Genomic DNA, 20,523 nt, shown 5'->3' with positions numbered 1-20,523 from the left:
GAGTTAAAGTTCTTGGCCAGGTGCTGTGGCTCACGCCTGTAATCCCAACACTTTGGGAGGCAGAGGCAGGTGGATCACCTGAGGTCAGGAGTTCAAGACCAGCCTGGCCAACATAGTGAAACCCCGTCTCCACTAAAAATACAAAAATTAGCCAGGCATGGTGGCGAGCGCCTGTAATCCCAGCTACTCTGGAGACTGAGGCAGGAGAATCGCTTGAACCTGGTAGGCAGAGGTGGCAGTGAGCCGAGATCGCACCACTGCACTCCAGCCTGAGCGAGAGAGCAAGACTTCATCTCAAAAAACAAACAAACAAAGCTCACAGGGACCCTCCCTGCTGAGGGGTTCTCATCCCTCCCAGGTGACAGGGAGCCTCCTGCTTGCCAGCAGCCTGTGAGCACCATGGGAGGAAGTTCTGGGCTTTGTGCACTAAATCCTGGGTGCTACGTAGCTACAAAGAAAATGTCACCTGCACAGAGCATGGCTGTTCTGCCCTGGGGGCTTGAGAGCATGGCTCTGCCCTTCTCATTTCAGCCCCACCAGTGACTTCAAAAGCCGAGCAGCCCTTGAGCGATGGATTATCGCACAGGAATCATCCTGGACAACATCCCTTAGGAGGCAGATGTGGGTCCTGACTGAAGCAAAGGGGCTGGGCCCTCCCTCGGACACAGGCGCCACGGCACACCTGCCTCCCCCGGGTATGAAGCTGTGCCCACAAATCACTCAGACCAAACCCAAGGTCAGGCAGGGCAGAGAGCTTGCCAGGCACCTCGGCCACTGTTCTTTCCAGCAAGCCTTCCTGCTGCGGCCTCCCTTTGTCCATGTTTCTGGGGGGATTTCCTAGGGTGGACTGACTCAGAGCTGCTCTGAAATTGGCAGAGAGAGATTCCAAGCCCAGGGAAAGCATGAGCTGGGCTGAGCCCCCTAGCCAGCCAGTGTCTGGGAGGGAGGAGACAGGAGGGAGCCGCAGCATGGGAAGCGGACTTCCCCTGGAGCCGAGCCCCCAAAAGCTGGATGAGCAGAAAGTTCAGAAAATATGGGCTCAGAGGAAAATGAGGCATTAGGGATTGAGCTTCTCAAAGGGAGAACTGAGTCACTCTCTCAGGTCGGCTGGGACAGCTCTGGCTCCAGCTCCTCACTCCCCAAAAGTGAGATGCCCAGAGGGGGCTGACAACTCGGACCCTGAGGAGACTGTTCATCATCACCCCAGGGCCACCCACATAGTTGGGGGCGGGACACAACGGAACGGAGGAAAAGCCCACCAAACCCTTTCCTCCAAGCATGCCACACAGCTCCCGGAGTGCACAGCCTTGCCTGTCTCTTCCGTCTCGGATCTGCCAGAACTGCCTTCCAGTCGCTACAGAGCCCGAATGCTTGGCAGCGCCCCTGTGCCAGCAAAGTGAGGGCTGAAGGGCAGGTAGGCAGTGGAAGGGAACCAGGGATGCGAGGGCCAGGCAAGGAGGGCTGGGCACAGAGCAAGCCTGGGAGAGCAGGGCCCAGCTCCTACCCAGCCCGGGAGCTGCCACCTGGCCACCCTCCAGGCAGGGACAGTCCGGGAGGCAGCAAAGAACCTCTGACAGATGCCTCAGCCCCTGGCGCCCTCTCAGCCCTGCCACTAACCCAGGCAAATCATTGTAAAGGCTGGTGTCTCCAGTGGTAGCTTGGAGCACAGGCTGGCTGGCTTCACCCCTGGGTTTACTGCGAGGGGCAAATGCAGCCTGGCCTGGCACTCCTGGAAGACCTCCACTCCCCTGGAGGGCTGTCACAGAGTCCCACTCTGCCTGTCTTACTTTAACTCTTGCCTGCCCCAACACTAGGTACAGAAAATGGCTGCTTCTTGCCTGTGAGCTCTGTCTTCACCGACTTAAGGGTTCTTGCGCTGTTCTGAGCATCTGCTCCAGGCTAAGAACTGGGAACTCTGCCCCAGGATTTCTGAATTTTCAGAAATGAGTTCTAGGCAGCATCAGTCATGGGTACCACAAACATAAGAACATCCCTGAGAATCTATGTCGCAGGTAGGAGGACTTTTTTATCTCCAACGGTTAGGTCCAGCTCCAGTGAGAAGAAGACTTGGAAGGCCTGGGGGAGTCTTTTTGTGCGGACAGCTCGGTCCCCAGGCCCCACAGTGGAGAGGGCACTGACAAGAGGTTAGCCTAAGGACCTGCTCCTGTGGGCCCTGTCACCGGCCTACATGTGACTTCCCCATGGACTTCAAGGTCCAATTCCCTTAACTGGAGGCCACTGGGGATGGGATCAAACATCCCTGGGCTTTGGTCTTTGTCATCAGTCCTCAGTTTGACTGGACTCACACCTCCTGTAGTCTTTCTGGGTTCAAGAGAACAAAATCCGCTGGCCAAGAGGTTGGCCCTTAAGGAGCTCCTCCCCTTCACACACTCCCAGCGGAACTCCTCAGAGCTGCAGCGCGACGGCCCCGCCAGCCTAACTCTCTGGGAGGAACGGGACACGCAGCTAGATGCTAGAGGCTGGCTCTAGGACGAGCGAGGTTCCTGAGCTGCAGAATGGCTCCAGCCTCAGGCCCAGAACAGCCTGGTTCACCAGCAGGTGCTGATTAAATCCAGAGAAGAGACACGCATCAAAAGGCACAAGTCAGACCCTCGGGGCCCAAGGGACTCTCTGAGTTTGGGGAAAATAAGGCAGGCAGGAAAAACCAGAAACAAGAGTAGAAGGGGCATGGAAAGCAGAAGATGGTCGTAGCTGAGACGCGGTGCAGGGGCTGGTCTCGGGTCAGTGCGTGTACAGGACAGACTGTCTGCAGAGAAAAGGAAGAGGAGGAGGGTGGACGCAGTCAGGCAGTGTCTGTAGCCATTATTTATGGATGCTTCACTTGATTTTAGTCTCCAAACCTGGGCTCAGCATGGAGACTGAATGTCCCTCACAGCTGCTCCTTCCTGCAATAACAAGACTGACATCACTGTTGTCAGGGAAATGGTGTTTTGATTAAAATCATGTGACAGCTACTTGGTGATTCAATAAACAAATCCCCTGTTAACCCCTTCCTGACAAGGCCCGTCAGCAGCTTCATCGGGGGCACCCTGCATCCCGTCCAGGAGCGAGCCACTGAGTGGACCCGGGGCAGCAGGGTGTGGGAGGTGACCCTTGCTGCTCCCTGGCAGATCCTGCCTGGGGGGGCCACATGTGACATCCAACACAGAGGCACCTCCACAGACTTCAAGGGTGCCAAGGAGGCACCCTTCACCAAGGGAGACTGGCTCTCGCCCTTTCCATTTTCTATTCAAGTGGCAGGCCCAGCCCCTGGGATGTCCAATGGCTCCCTGAGGGCCCTGACGCTGGCTGAGAACTGACAGCTCCCGGGGCTCTCAACAGCAACGTGCTCACGCCCACCCCATTCGGACAGACTGGCAAGTCCCCTACGCACCCTAGACAGCGAGGGGTTAAGAACAATTTCTGGTTGCAACTGGATGACTTCCTGGATCACTCACTTGGCTGCTGGCCCCTGACACACAGGGCTCTGCCTGGCAACAGCCAATTCCCTTTCCATCTCACCCTCCGGACATTTTCCTTAAGTGAAACAAATGCATGGAAGGCTCCCTGAGTCATGGGGCGGGGGATTTTTCTGAGTTAAATGAACTGAAGCCTCAGAGGCCTAGCACCACAGGACCTCCTTTCATGGAAAAAAGATTCCCAAATAGACATGACAGGGGTTGGGGAAGATTCATGAGGGACCGAAAAATAATGACAGCACCTACCGCCTAGGGTGGGTGAGGATGACATGAGATTTGAAGTGCCTGACAAGGTGCTGCAGTGACCAAGGCTCGAGTAACAGCAACTAATTCTCAATAACTCCTCAGCTAGCGAAGGCGCAGCCCGGGCCCTGTCAGAGCTGAGCAGGTCAGCCATGGGAGGGCCGCCTCAATGATCCACACTCAGATCAGGTCATACCACGCATTCATGGCATGAGCAGTTGGCTCTGAATTTGTAGGAAGATGTAACCCCTTTCTTCCCAAAGAAGTCTGTGGTTTAGGCCTAAAAAATGTGTAACCGTCGCTCCCACTCCTTCAGCCACGCTCTCCTCCCTGAGGCCCAGTTCTGTGAAGAGGACATGGACTCCAATGGCTGGCCACCCCGGGAATCCATCCAGACAGCGGTCACCCAGCCCTTCCTCCCACTGTGCGGCCACTGCAGGAACAGCCAGAGCTGCCCACGGACAAGTATGCAGCCCCTCAGGAAGGCAAGAACGTTCTAAGATGAGTGACTGCGATTCTGGACTTCAACAACAGGAAAAAAACGTATTCATGGTTTCGGTTCACATAAAAAAAAAAGCCATGTGGCTTAAAAGGCAGACTTTTTGATGTTACTTCATTGAATTTTCACTAAGCGAACCCACTAGAATGGGTGTGAGAATGTCAGATTTTTCCCCATGAAGTAAACGCAGTCTGGCGTCCGCACGAGGCAGCCAAGCCCTGCTGCTCTCCTTTTCTGAATGTATCTGTAAGTCACAAATCACCCTCCTAATGAATGGCCCTGGGGCAGTGGCTGGCACCCACTGACTGCTGAACTGGGGCTTTTCACACCATTTCCACACAGAGTGGCATCCAATGCGGCTTGTAGAACATCTGAGCTGTTACAGAGAAACGTGCAACTATTTTTATCTTGAATGGAAATAACTGAGAGGAATTATGGCAAGTCACTTCTATACTATGTGAGGAAAGTGGGAACAGCCCCTTTTTACAAGCAATTCTTCACCAAACCCCACCGGTGTCCTCTGTATGGGCCTCACTGTTGGACTGGGAGGCGATGGGAGATGGGCCTCAAGCTACAAGAGTGACAGCTCTGGCCGGCGACCCACCCCTCAGAAAGCATTCCCAGAATGAAGTCAGCCAGCCAGCAACAGGCTTTAAAAATCTACTCCCAGCCCTTAAAATTGGACTCTTCCCCTGGGGACAAAGTGAGAGGTGCTGCTTCTCTGCCTACCCTGTGGCAGCTCCCTGCACACCAGGCCACCCTGGCTGCCCGCAGCCCTGAGGGTAGGACTTGGCCCCAGGCTTCCGGGCACTTACCTTCGCCGTGTCCTCTCCAGGCACTCTGGGTCTTGGGAAGTGGTTCTTGTCAGCCCGAGGGACACTGGGTTCTCTACTGTCCTTCACAGGAAAATCTAGCTTCCTCAGCCTTTGTGCCACCACTACAGACACAGACAGTGGTGCTGTAACTGTCCCTGACCAGGGCACATCCCTCCCAAGCCCACCTGCACTTCCCAGCCAGGATGTCCTCAGTTGTGCCAACAGAACTGGGAAGTCCAGCAGCAGCCTACAAGTATATGGGGCACGGGGCAGAGAAAGCTGGGGCAGCCCAGGGTCGTGCTGAGGTGCCTTTCCCTCGGGGCCCTGGAAAGCGCCACCCCATCGGGCCTTTTGGTGTCCACCTGCCTGTTCCCCACATCCTGGTCACTGATGGTCTCCAGAGCCCCAACCACAGGAAAGACCTGGCTCCTTTCAGAACTTGTATCAGTTTAAGAGAACTCTGGAGACAGAAATGGCTTGGCTTTTCGACGCAATGAGTAATTAAACTCTATTCGTCCTCCGGAAGATTTCCATCCCAACTGAATGTTATGTAATTTCCTGGAAACAGCAGGCTCGTGGAGGCAAACGGGGGACAGTGAGACTATTCTAGGTACAGAGGACTGGCGGGAGATGTGCGAGGGAAGAGGAAAGAGGAGAGTAAGGAACTGGATGGAAACAGGAATACTGGAGAATCAAAGGGAAACAGTTACATCACATCAGACTGCAGTCACCTCAGCTGGTAAACCAGGAGAACACTGGGCAACAGGGCCTCTCCCTCCACAGTTTCACATCCAAGCAGTGGAGAAAAATAAGAAGCTTTACGATAAGAGTGTCACCATTTTTAAAAGTCAGAGGAATTTAAGTAAAAGGCAAGAGGACAGAACAAGCACCTGACCTGTTTGGCCACCCTGCCCTGCCATCGCCACAGGGACAGAGCCAATGTGACGTCTAAGGGCAAGCCCCAGCCTTTCAGTTTAGTGACAACACAACAGTTAACAAAGGAACAAAAGTGCACCAGGTTAACCGCTGGGTCAGGAAGGACAGGCTTGCTTCCCTGGAAGTCTACGCAAGCAACCTGAACGCCTGGACAAGCCAGCTCAAAGGTCAGGCTGCCAGTCTCTGTTGAGTCAGGACAAGTTGTCTGGCAAAGACCCCTGGGGCTCTGCATCACAGTGGCTGAGCTGTGGTATTTCTGTGAGCTGAGGGCAGCCCGTTATTTCAACAAGACCTCGTTAGAAACCACATATTCACCTGTTTTCCTTCTTATGAAACAAGATACATCCTCAGGTTCACATTTTCTTGGTAGCACAGAGAAAGAAACAAGACCTGGTCTCTTAAACCTGTGAGGGGTAAACCCCACACAAATTACAGAGAGAAACACCAAGGTGAATTCCATTGTTGCTGAGACACTTTTATTGGCATAGGTTATATGTTTGTGTGTGTGTGTGTGTGTGTGTGTGTGTGTCTGCTTCATTTTTCTAATCAAACAAACAACTGATGTAAGCTGCCAAGGATGAAAAACATTACATGTTTGAAGCAATCAGACAAATCCACACAGAACTGTAGTCTAAGCCAGGGGACCAGAAAAGGGCCACATAAAGCTTGTTTCCTGAAGGCAGGAAAATCTTTGTGTCAATGGGAGAATAAGACATAGTCTGGTTCTTTTGATGATTTGTTCCACACACACATCAGAGGATATTTTAGAAATTCATCCATTGAACACATTTTTATTAAGCACCTCTATGTGCACCAGACACTGTTCCAGGCACTGGAGATATAGTAGAAGATAAAACAGACAAAAATACCAGCCTTACAGAGCTCCTAAAGCATATATTCCAGTGAAATCAAGATAGGAGAACTTTTCCCTTAAGTTTAAGGTAGTTAAAAAAAAAAAAATAGAACTAATTCATGGAGAACATGGCCAAGTTATGAGCCAAAGCACCATTCCTCTGAAGAGTACTAAAACAAATTCTCTCTCTATTGCTTAAGTCAGAAGGAAACAATGAAACCCCTGAGGGGTCACCACAAAAGACAGAGGCCCCGCTGAACCCCCGACCCATGCTTGAGAAAGCCAGGGCCCACTCTCCCTCTCTCAAACAGTTTTAGGGTAGAGAAGTCAATGCTTAGGGCTCCTCACAGGGAGACACAAGTGCATTTTAAAAGTCCGTCCCCAAAACAATGGCATTTCCAACCAGAGTAAAGCAATGGTTCCAATGCAAATCTGTTTCATGAAGACAACTGTCTCTCAAATATGAAATTCAATGAAGAACATAACTTGCAGGTAATAAAAAATAAAGACCCATGAAACTAAAATTAAAATGTTTACAGAATAATAGCATAAGATATTAAAATGAGAATATATAAAAAGATTTGTGCTTAGGAAAATACTTAATTCTTGGCCCAAAGTGATAAAATAGAAACTTACTATAAGGTAATTTGGCAGTTTAAAATGCAGACAGATAACCTCTGATTTACAATTTCTATTTTTCGAATGTAGGACAAATGTGAAAGTATTTAGTAAAACTTGGTTTTATGTAACAAATATACAAAGTCTTAGAGGAGTCTTTGGGCCTTCACTAAACAGAACAGGACTTGTTAGATTTAAAAGAAGCTGTGAACAAAATCAACAATTCGAAAACCAAAAGGGTAACAAGCAAACCTCATAGCAAGATGCACTGAGAGAAAAATAAACTATGGGAAAACCCCCTTAACCAAAAGTCATGAGACAAGGTGAGTTTGATTATGTGAAAAATGATTTTTTTTTTTTTTTTTTTTTTTTTTAGATGCAGTCTCGCTCTATGGCCCAGGCTGGAGTGCAGTGGCACGATCTCGGCTCACTGCAACCTCTGCCTCCCAGGTTCAAGCAATTCTCCTGCCTCAGCCTCCTGAGTAGCTAGGATTACAGGTGTGTGCCACCACGCCTGGCTAACTTTTTTGTATTTTTAGTAGAGACAGGGTTTCACCATGTTGGTCAGGCTGATCTCCAACTCTTGACCTCAAATGATCCCAAATAGGTGCTTTTTAAAAAGGGCTTTAATACTGTTTAAGTAGTTCAAATAGGCTTCCTTACTATTAATTTGCTTCAGTAAACTCTTCGGCTTAACTCATTATCTTAAATTTCAGAATTAATGAGGTTTTACAGTAAAAGTAGAAAAGTAAACACTTCAAATGACAAGACTCCAGTATCACCCATACTAAAAAACTAGCAATAAAACTGCAGTTTGAAAAGCTACCGTACCATGCAGCAAGGACTAGGTGTTAATACTGCTGGAAGCAGAGCCAGGTAAAGAACAGGAAATCTGCACAGTATTATCCCTGTGGTTCTTAGACTCATTCAAAATACAGAACTGCAATCTCACAATGAAACAGACATACTGCTTATTAGGCGGCACTACAGTTAAAGCTTTTTCGAAAAGAAAGAGAAGTATTTTTAAATGTAGGCACAGTGGTGAGCTGTTCAAATTCAGTTAGGCGTCAACATCACACGTTAGCAGCAAGATGCAGCCACACTTCAGGTTTCTGAATGACACGACTACCGACAAAACTGAGCAAATAAAAACCAAAACAACCACTACATTAACCCTGAGCTTCCACATTCGCCTTTCACATGAGACTGATGCCGACCATCATAATGCAGGAAAATGTGGCTTTCATTACGGTCATATCTCAACATGTCTCCCGAAGAGTTTATAAAATAAGTTATTCTAAACATGTACATTTAGCTTTGGAATGATGGAGAGACACAGAGATATATGTAAACATCAAGAGAATCACTCCACTCCACGTCTGGGTCCACACCCTTTCAGGCTTTGTCTGGAACATTATGTGGCTGGTGCCTCATTCCACAGTGAGGAGGCAGGAGCCCAGGTGGTGATGGATAAAGCATCAGGAGACAATCAAGTATCAAGTGTCAGGAATTGGTCAATAAGAATGGCTTAAATAATGATTTAACAAGGAAGACGAGTAAAAAACAATCCCATTTCATCTTTAGAAAGAATTAAGTCACTAAAATTTGATTTCTTCTAAGTTGTTGCCATTTGCTTCGATGAGATCTTGAAGGTTTTCCATTCTTTCTCCACCCAGTTAAGAACACATTGACTAGAAATCTGTGACAAGAATTTAGTAAAGGCCTTTTCCCTCCTGCTTCTCATTATGCCAGTGCAAGAACTGGAAAATTCCAAACAAAATCAGGTTAGTGGTAGAGAAAGTTCATGAACGATCTACGTGAATATTAAGCACAATAACAATGATCCAAACGTATCAAACTAACAACTTCTCACTGTGGTTACTGTCTTTACTCGGCCAGGCTAATCAGAAGAGAAACTTTAAAAACTGGTTAAATTCCAAACGAAAAACTGTTCTTACCAGTGAGAATCGTATTTCCTACCCAGTCCTACATGTAACTAAGAAAAATAGCCTGCTCACTTATGAGAAAATGGTGGGCCAAGAGGGTTCTAATCAGAGAGACACCAGCATTCCAGGAACTTACTACCCTCCCTGTTTCCCATAATACTTATCATCCTACCCACTTAACACCTCTCACATAATAGAGATAAATCCCAATTAACCAAGGCATAAGCTGCAAGGCAAAAGAAGGAAATACATACCACTTATAGCTTCCTGTGCAAAGTATTTGACATCCATGTCTTCATCTTGACCTAACTTCTGTAGTACTGGCTTAACTTCTCCCTGTAAAGCACTGACATTCAAAAGTATTATCTGTGAAAGACAGTCTAATGGGCCATAGAAATCCTTTTTGATGTATATGGTTTATGGTAATTGTTAAAATTTAAAGTAAAAAAAATTTAAAAACATTTATAAACTTGACAAATACACAAAATAACGTCTAAAGAAATTCTCAGCAAAATCAGCTTCAGACAATGATCTACACATATACAGAGCTTAAATATAAAAGTCATGGTGGACATCCTCAAAAATAGTTGCTAAATTATTTTCTTTAAGCAAACCCAGATCTTAGGTAAAGTGAAAATCTCTAACTTAATTTTAGCTAATTACTCCCCACTATAAGGTAAAATTTAAAATACACTTTTAAAACAAGACTAAACACTAAAATCTTACTTGGTATCTAGAATTGGTCCAATTTTTTGTAAAGATTTGGCCACATTGAAGCGAACATTTGCTACTTGGTCTCCTGCCATTTTTAATACGATGGGCAGCATTTGCTTAGTGGTTATTTCCTGACCACAGGCCTCAGACAGTGCCTAGAAAAATAAATAAGATGGCACATTTAAAATACTTTTAAAAATTCCAAAATCTAATGAAACAAATTAACATTTAATAAGAAAATAATTGACCAATAGGAAAATATTTCTAGTTTGAGCAGCTGAGTGGAGGACACAGGAATCATTCAAATGATCAGCGAATTAGACCAGAATTCACAAATAAGTTGAACTTTTAAAATACTGTAGTTTTTCTTTTTTTTTTTTTTTTCAGGCGGAGTTTTGCTCTGTCGCCCAAGCTGGAGCGTAGTGGCACGATCTCAGCTCATGCAACCTCTGCGCCCTCCACCCCCTGCCTGAGGTTCAAGGGATTCTCCTGCCTCAGCCTCCCAAGTAGCTGGGAATATAGGCATGCACCACCATGCCCGGCTAATTTTTGTATTTTTAGTAGACAAGGTTTTGCCATCTTGACCAGGCTAGTCTCAAACTCCTCACCTCAGGTGATCTGCCTGCCTCAGCCTCCCAAAGTGCTGGGATTACAGGCATGAGCCACTGTGCCCAGCCAATACTGTAGATTTTAACATGAATTTTAAAATTGACATTTTCTCTCATCTCCTGTTTATTCCAATTAATCAATACAAGACATATATTCCAAATAGAAGACAATATATCGAGAATTCAGAAATAGTCATGAATAATTTTGCTTTAATGCCTAAGCTTAGCAATAACAGTTATGTTATACTTACATTAATGCAGAATAAAGTGGTCATTCTATGCAAGTAATTAGGATCATTTGCCATTACTAACACTTTGGGAACAATGGTATTTTGGGCCCACTCTGTACCAAACTTCTGAACTAGTTTCATGAGGTTGTTGGTGGCAGCTTCTCGGATGGCGTATACTGCAGAAGAGGTCAAAAACATGTTCTCATATTGCTTATTGTTTTTTAAGCATAACCTAGTTTACTTACATGAAAATCAAATGTGGACCAAAAGCAAAACCTCTCTGCAATCAGACTCCACATGTAATCATGCTGCAATGACAAGCATGCTCAGCTCCAACTCAGTTTCCAAGTGTGCATATCCACATAAAAGGGATGCAAGGAGCTCACTATATGCATCATCAATTATGTAACAAATACAAATGCCTACTATGTGCTACAAAAAGAATACTGAAGATACTTTCCCTCACAGGAAATAAGCTCTTATCAGAGAAATGAAAGCTAACACATTCCATGAAGTCACATGGTATAAGAGCACTTAGAATGAAGTGTGGCATTGTGTAGTAAAGGCTGTGAGGGTTGTAGCAGTGCAGAGAAGAGTGAACGGGGAAGGTCTAGGAAGGCTTCAGCACAGAAAGAAGCTTTGACTGGGCAGTGAAGATTTGGGAGGATCTGTGTAAGTGGAGAGAAGCGGGGAGGAATTCCTAGAAAGGGTAAAGACATGTATCCAGGACACAAACGGAAAAAACTGACACCTGTGAGACTTCGAAGTTAGACTATTAGGGTGGACCCAGACCACAGAGCATTATGAAAGACTTAGATTTAATTCGGAAAAACAGTGATGGGTTTTTAAAGCAAACTTGTGACCTGATGACCAATGTGGAATTTTAGCAAGATTATTCCAGCAACATCATGGAGAACCGACGTTGACTGAGAAAGACATCACGGAAATGGCGTAGAGGCCACTGTGGTCATCTATACAATAGCAAATACAAACATCAAGATGTCAAATGTCTTTGAATCAATGTGCCTGCCTTAACATCTAGTAATTCCCTATATCCTATGATCATTTATCAAAGACATAAAGCTAGATAATAAAGGTCTGAGCTACAATCCTCTCACAATTAGTTGCTATATACAGCACTGAACAAAAACAGGCCTGGTGTCACTTCACTTTACAGATCCAGTAAGACTCAAAATGTGGGCTCAGATTAACAAATTGAGGGTGGCAGGTACTAATACCTTATTCTACTTCTCTCCCCAGGTGGGCCAACCTTCCTGGGATGATAAGAAGGGCAGGAATAGCTATCCAAGCCACAGTCCCAGTCCTAGGCAATTTATACAAGCCTCCAACCAACAAATAAGCAACTTTTTCTATTCATAGATCCTTATGGGCAATGATGTTGAGAAGAGGCAAGACAGCACAGACAAGTGACCATACAACTGATTATCAACACTTAAACTGACAGTCTACGGGAGAAGCAACCTGTCGGTAAGACTCAGACGCACTAAGGAGCAAACTCAAGTCAACTGTTTTACTGTAATACAGATTCCTTCCCTTAATATCCATAGTCTTTCTTTGTCTTTGGCCCAAACCCTTCTCTGTCCTCCCCACTAAAGAGGAGCTAGCTAGAGTATTTGTGTCTTCTCCTCTAATTTTTTTTTTTTTTTTTTTTTTTTTGAGACAGAGTCTCACTCTGTCTCTCAGGCTGGAGTGCAGTGGTGAGATCTCGGCTCCCTGCAACCTCCGCCTCCTGAGTTCAAGCAATTCTCCTGCCTCAGCCTCCTAAGTAGCTGGGATTACAGGCACCCGCCAACACACCTAATTTTTGTGTTTTTAGTAGAGATAGGGTTTCACCATGTTGGCCAGGCTGGTCTCGAACTCCTGACTTCAAGTCATCCACCCACCTTAGCCTCCCAAAGTGCTAGGATTACAGGCATGAGCCACCATGCTCAGCAAATTACTATTTTTTTTAACACGCTTTAGATTTTTATCATAATGCCATTACCATAGGAAGGGATCTCACTGCCAGAAAAACCAGAGACTGGGCAACACACACACACAGCCTTGACCAAGACCTTAACTGCACTGAACTCTACTTGGCCAGATGCCTACTATGTTCTTAGCTCCTCTGAATTCTGTTTTCAGAAGAATGCAAACCATTCCAGAGTTCTGCCTGTTTTCTTTTGTCTATTTCTTTCTCTTTCTCTCTCCCCATCTCCTCTCAAGGCCTGGCTGACCTGCAAGGTTTCTTTGCATGTCTATCTATGCTCAATAACTGATACCTTCTCCTTTCTCCTATAATAAATAAATAAATTTCCCTTCTACATTCCTCCCTCTGATCAAAACTGTCTGCTCAACCACAGGAATATAGGTGAGTGATACTTTCTTCCTTATACTTCTCTGGAATTTTCACAATGTTCTTTTAGTAGTTTCATAACTAGGGAAAAAGTTTCAAAAACTCTAACTGATCCAGTGATCATTATATAACACTTATCTGAAATGCAAAAGCAAAAAAGCTCCTGTGATTAATTAAGTACAGAACAATTTTAGAGCTGTATTTCATTGGTTCATGGAACTCTTGCAGTCCCCACTTCAGCATGCTGCTGCAGAGAAATAAACAAGGGTTTCTCCCACTCCCAAACTGAAAGAGAAAATCCAAAAAGAGGAAGGAGTAATCAAGTTGCACAGAGAAAGCAATCTCACAGAGAAAGGGTGCCAGGAATTTAATTCTTTGTGGAATATTAGAATTTTTAAAATTCCTCAAAATAAAACACCATCTTAATCTAAAATGCCAGCTTTGAAAGAAAGCATAGAATGACTTGGAGCCAACCCAAATGCCCATCAATGACGGACTGGATAAAGAAAATGTGGCACACATACACCATGGAATACCATGTGGCCATAAAAAAGGAATGAGTTCATGTCCTTTGCAGGGACATGGATGAAGCTGGAAGCCATCATTCTCAGCAAATTAACACGGGAACAGAAAACCAAACAGTACATGTTCTCACTAATAAGTGGGAGTTGAACAATCACAACATATGAATACAGGGAGGGGAACATCACACACTGAGGCCTATCGGGGGTGAGGGGCGAGGGGAGGGAGAGCATTAGAACAAATACCTAATGCATGTGGGGCTTAAAACCTAGATGACAGGTTGATAGATGCAGCAAACCACCATGGCACATGTATACCTATGTAACATAACAAACCTGCATGTTCTGCGCATGTATCCTAGAACTTAAAGTAAAATAAAATTTAAAAAAGCACAGAATGACTTGCTAGGATGCACCATTCCCAGTAACATTAAATATTTATCAGATATAACATTTTTTTAAAAAGCGGTATTTCTTTCCTATGATTTGCCAAATTTTAGTTTTATTTAAAAAGAAATAAATAGGCCACAACAAGATAACTTTAGAGATGAAAAAGAGAAATAAAGAAATCTACGATCCAGTTTGAAAACACTGGAAATACCCACATATATAAGCCCTTATACATTTTCACATATTTTTTCACATCCTTCTTCTTCACACTCTTAACCATATGATCCTCCATATGATGCAAATATGCCTTTAACAAAACCACCTACATGTATAAGCAGACACAAATACCCTCATTCCTCCCAAATTTCCAGGCATAAGCAACCACAGATGAACAAAGAGATACACTAAATACATATATAAAGTATATAAAAGATACTGTGGAACTGACTCAGGTTATCTATTATATCCACCAAAACATGGAAACAAGTGGGGAGCAGGGAGGGACAGCATTAGGAGATATACCTAATGCTAAATGACGAGTTAATGGGTGCAGCAAACCAACATGGCACATGGATACATATGTAACAAACCTGCACATTGTGCACATGTACCCTAAAATCTAAAGTATAATAATAAAATGAAATAAAAAAAAAAAAACATGGAAACAAAGCTCAAGGACAATGTCATATGACCCATAGGGGCACTCACACTCATCGGAACAGGTCTAAGACAACACTGAAGCTGTCAAGTCTGGACCTGGGATCTGGCAGAGAGGGTACATCTGTCACCCACTGCTGCCTGGCACACAAGGGGATACACATATACCTCTACCTGAAGCCTCACCAAGAAGTCACTTGCTCATTCCTGCTGTCCTATCTGACCTGCCCTGAGCTCACCCTCTCCTAGCATTGCGGCAGCAGCAGTGAGAGTACAAGCAGTAAGCCTTCCTTTCACCCAAACCAGAAATTCAGGCCCTCTCTATCCCTATGGCAAAGCTAGTGTTTCCCACACCTGAGAATCCTCTACTGTCTCACTGTAGATCTCCTCTTCTTTGCCACCTCAAAAAAGCCAAGTAGCCATTTCTCCCACCCAGGCCTTTCATCTGATTCCAATCGCCATCCAACCTAGTGTATAGCTGCTGAAGACACCAATTACAGGATGGTCAAAAAGAGGATCTTCAGATAAGGGAGGAGTAAATAGATATATAAAAGAGATGGTCTGAAGATAATGTAATAGATTGAGTAAGAAAATAATGCAAATAAATTGTTTAATGGAGAAAATAAAATCTAAGATACAAAAAATTGGTAGAAACATCAAATTTATATTCAGAAGACTAAACTTTAATTAGAGCCTTTCTTCATTCCTACAATATTAAGGCAAAATATCTGGTCAGACTGAGATTCCTTTCTAAAAGGAAACGTATGAACATCATGGATATATGGGCTTTCAATGATCTGTTTTTATCTACTCACCATGGTCCACCAGCCAAGCCATACATAAAGAATTCAGCTTTTCATCAAAGAATTCCACACCCTACAGATACAGAAGATTCCATTAATATACATTGCCAAAATTCAGAAATATAAAGATAGTCTATTTACATTACACCAAGGTTACCTGAAGGCTAAAAAAACTTGTTTCCAAATAAGTAAAAGAGACAGAAAGGAAACACCACGGGAATTACAAACAAACCATAAATCTATTTATTGGATGGAAATCATAAACAAAAAAAAAAAGCATACGTGAGCTGGCATAGGCCCTGCTAGGTAAAAGAGAACAGGGTGGCCAGAAGCCAGCCACAACACTGCAAAAGAGCAGGAAGAATGCACTGTGAATGGTCTGCCAAGCAAATCTGGATTACCTGTAAAAATGAATTACCCAGGAAAACACCTGTCAGTAATATTACTAATTCTCAACTGTCTACCCTTTTCGGTTACTATTATGACAAATCCTTAAGGATAAAGCAACTGACCTCAAGACATAGAGATATCCCCAATTAAAGACAATATTTTCGAGACAACAGGAGAAAGCCCTGGAGGGAGAATAAAGCAGGCCCAGGACTACAGGGCATATGGCCCAGGCATAGCTTGCTCTCCCAGCCCTGTTCCTCCCGACTGTCAACAGGTGGCCACTTCAGTGCAGGCTGGGGATGGGCTCCAGGAGCAGATTTACAGTTCTCTAACCCCGGGGCTTCCACACCACATGGAGAATGCTGTGACACACTTTCCTAGTGCCTCCCTTCTGGGGTCTACATGTTTAGAGTCTTGCTTCTTTGAACTCTAAGAAGTTCCTGATTGGTGATTCTATATTTTAAATAAAGAGAGGTAATATAATGTGTCAGTGTTTTGAAAATAGTGATTGAATATGACAAAATAGCTTTTTTTTTTTTTTTTGAGACGGAGTCTTCCTCTACTGCCCAGGCTGGAGTACAGTGGCACAATCTCAGCTCACTGCAACCTCCATCTCCCGGGTTCAAGTGATTCTCCTGCCTCAGCCTCTCGAGTAGCTGGGATTACAGACATGCAGCACATGCCCAGCTAATTTTGTATTTTTAGTAGAGATAGGGTTTCACCATGTTGGCCAGGCTGGTCTCTTAACTCCTGACTCAGGTGATCCGTCCGCCTCAGCCTCCCAAAGTGCTGGGATTACAGGCATGAGCCACCACACCCAGCCCAAAATTGCTTTGTATTAAAAGATCATAATGAACAAATTTTGGCATACACTTAGATTACGTCAGCCAAGATTTCTTTTTCATTTCATTTTTCATTTCATTTCCTTCAGTTTTAATTAACTTTTATTTTCCAGTTTGTTGTTGTTGTTGTTGAGATGGAATCTCTCTCTGTCGCCCAGGCTGGAGTACAGTGGTGCAACGTCAGCTCACTGCAACCTCTGCCTCCTGGGTTCAAGCGATTCTCCTGCCTCAGCCTCCCAAGAAGCCTCCCAAGTAACAGGCGCCCACCACCACACCCGACTAACTTTCTGTAGAGTAGAGATGGGGTTTCACCATGTTGGTCAGGCTGGTCTTGAACTCCTGACCTCAGGTGATCCACCCACCTCGGCCTCCCAAAGTGCTGGGATTACAAGCATGAGCCTGGCCTATTTTCCGGTTTTTGTAGTTTAACTTTACACTTACTTACCATGGTCCACAAGCCAGGTCACACATAAAGTCTTGAGAGAATTTTATAAAATGACTATCTGATACAAAAATATTGAGATAAAGAAAAATTAAGGAGAATATATATACTAACAAGAAGTTAAAACTGTAAAGAAAATGTTCATGACTGAGGCATGTTACCCCTGCCAGACAGGTGTAAGTCAGCCAAAGACACCATCTGCCTTGCTTTCACACTGCTGCCTATAGAGCTAGCAACCCTGGGAAACTTTCCAGGCCTAGAAGGAGCAGAGGTTAAAAGAAATGGTACTAAAATGCACTCTGCCTTCCAGATAGTTATGGTCTTCAGCAAATCAGTTAATCACTGCTCCTCTCCACTCTGAAGAGTAGATCCATGACAATCACCAGTGAAGAGAAGATGACCCATAGCACTTGGGAGTGACAGAGGAAAAGGATGACAAAATAACTTCACCTGATACCATTTGCTATGCACTAATATCTCTGGTATACTTTTCAAAGAATTGGACACTTTCAATTTTATAAAACATATAATGCCACAGACATCCACAAAATTCATGTTCATAAACTAAATGTACTAAAATTAACAATACAAATTCAGGGGTTCAAGACAAGAAAAAATAAATTCCATATGCTGTGACCTGAAAGGAATGAAAGTGGGAGTAAGGAAGGGGAAACAAGCTGTAGTGATGTCAATAGTAAACTGACACATCTTTCTCAAAAAATACTCAACAATCAACAAATGTTGGCTATGCATAGTGGCTCATGCCTGTTATCAGCTACTCAGGAGGCCGAGGCAGGAGGATCATTTGAGGCCATGAGTTTGAGACCAGCCTGGGCAACAGCAAGACCCTGCCCCCCAAAATAAAAAATGTTAAGTGCCTAATTAATGACAGGCACTATGGTAGGGATTGGAAATAAAGTACAGTCCCTGCCCTAAAAGAGATCACCCATCTCTCCAACTAGACTGTAACAGACAATTATAATACTCTGTAATAAGTGCTACCAACAGGGATAAAGGTACATCAAACTTAGAACTGTCTAGGCCACCTACTCAAAAAAAGAAAAGGATGTGGCTATAAAACCCAGCTTTGAAATTTTAACTAACATGGCATTAGTTAGGGTAAAACTGATCATGAAACTCAAACAGTAACAGATAATGTGACAATGTGGACTTTGACCAAAATACTAACATTACAAGCTTCATTTTTATTTTTTTGTTTTTTTTTTTTGACACAAAGTTTTACTCTGTTGCCCAGGCTGGAGTGCAGTAGTGCGATCTTGGCTCACTGCAGCCTTCGCCTCCTGGGTTCAAGCGATTCTCCTGCCTCAGCCTCCCGAGTAGCTGGTATTACAGGTGTGCACCTCCATGCCCAGCTAATTTTTGTATTTTTAGTAGAGATGGGGTTTCACCATGTTGGCCAGGCTGGTCTGGAACTCCAGGCCTCAAGTGATTCGCCTGCCTCTGCCTCCCAAAGTGCTGGGTTTACAGGTGTCAGCCACTGTGCCCGGCCTCTCAATACTTCTTTTCTATATGGTGATTCCTCAACTCCCTTTAATCAGAATGTAGGGCAAGTGGTACCTAGGGACATTTTGCTTAGAATACAAGGCAAACAGGGAAGTTTCCTTGAGCAAAAAATCACAGCAGACTTACCCTAAAACCATAATCCCTTTTCTTCTCAGTTAAATATTTCTTAAGTCACAAAGGCATTACATATTATAAAATTTACATTATATATACCAAGAAACTGATCTTATTATTCTATGGCTTTTTCGGTGGTGATGAAGTGAAATATGTTTCTGTAATACAGATTAAGCATCCCAAATCCAAAAATCCAAAATGTGAAATGCTCCAAAATCCAAAACTTTTTGAGCACTGATATGATGCTCAAAGGAAATGCTCATTGGAGTACTCTGGACTTTGCATTTTTGAATTTGGGCTGCTCAACCAGTAAATATTTATAACGCAAATATTCCAAAATCCACTTCTGGTCCCAAACATGCTGGTCCCAAGCGTATTTAGATGAGGGATACTCAACCTATACCTTTGTGTTAAAAATGTATGCACTAATAGGCCAGATGCAGTGGCTCACACCTGTAATCCCAGCACTTTGGGAGGCTGAGGCGGGTGAATCACCTGAGGTCAGGAATTCAAGACCAGCCTCACCAACATGGTAAAACCCCATCTCTACTAAAAATACAAAATTAGCTGGGTATGGTGGCACATTCCTGTAATCCCAGCTACTGGGGAGGCTGAGGCAGGAGAATCGCTTAAACCCAGGAGGTAGAGGTTGCAGTGAGCCGAGATTGCATCATTGCACTCCAGCCTGGGCAGCAACAGTGAAACTCAATCTTAAAAGAAAAGAAATGTATGCACTAACAAACATAAAAACCATCCCATAGGTAACAAGAACAAGGCCATACTTTCATGCATCTAAACAAACATAAGCATACAGGCTACTAGGCCTCCTACTTGCCATGGTAAATTGTCACTATTTGACACTACCCTGCAGTTCATGGAGTAACACATACTCACCAGCTGGCCTGCCAGCAGCGGCATATACTCAATGATGGCCAGTCGGACCCTCCATTTGGCATCTTCTGCCAGTTCCACTATGGCAGGAAGGAGAGACTGAGAGAGCTGACGGATTCCAATCACTTCATTTACACAATCCAAATTGGAGATGATATTCAAACGAACTTCAGGACACTGCAAGTACATAAGCCCCAAAAGACCACATATAAAAATCAAGTACTCTGCCCAACAGTCTCCTGTCAGGGTAAGATAACACTGCTAAGTAAGTTTTAAAATTATAAAGTATTGACTCAGGTGAAAAAAAAAAGGATAATCTTGAAGAAATAATAGTGAGTACATAAATAACTCAAGGAACATAAATGATCTTAATCAGAAATTTCAATTAAAAGTCTTGTAGTAAAGACTACAAGTCCGTAAAATGGTAACGAGCATAATCTCTGGAATTAAATCAGATGCACTCAAATTTCAGATCTGTCATTGTTGAAAGACCTTGCTCAAGTTACTTTAACCCTCTGTGCCTCAGCTTTCTCATCTGTAAAATGGGATAATAATAAGACCTACCTCATAGGATTGTTGTGAGAATTACATGTAAAAATACATGCAAAGCACTAAGGCTCATGCTTGCCATGTAGTAATTACTCAGCAAATA

General features: G+C 44.3%; 1 protein-coding gene across 1 annotated transcript in view; it reads right to left on the bottom strand.

The window, feature by feature from the left end:
* Nucleotides 1–20,523, bottom strand: part of PPP2R1B (protein phosphatase 2 scaffold subunit Abeta) — a 41,536-nt gene that overhangs the window by 7,350 nt on the left and 13,663 nt on the right. Inside the window, 6 exon segments of the mRNA XM_012495945.2 lie at nt 5,037–5,158; nt 9,644–9,735; nt 10,116–10,258; nt 10,963–11,117; nt 15,681–15,741; nt 19,875–20,048. Of these exon segments, the coding sequence (XP_012351399.2) occupies nt 5,037–5,158; nt 9,644–9,735; nt 10,116–10,258; nt 10,963–11,117; nt 15,681–15,741; nt 19,875–20,048 (747 nt within the window).

This window comes from Nomascus leucogenys, chromosome 15 (assembly GCF_006542625.1).
Source record: "Nomascus leucogenys isolate Asia chromosome 15, Asia_NLE_v1, whole genome shotgun sequence".
Taxonomy (NCBI): domain Eukaryota; kingdom Metazoa; phylum Chordata; class Mammalia; order Primates; family Hylobatidae; genus Nomascus; species Nomascus leucogenys.
This window is presented reverse-complemented; position numbering and strand designations above follow the sequence as displayed.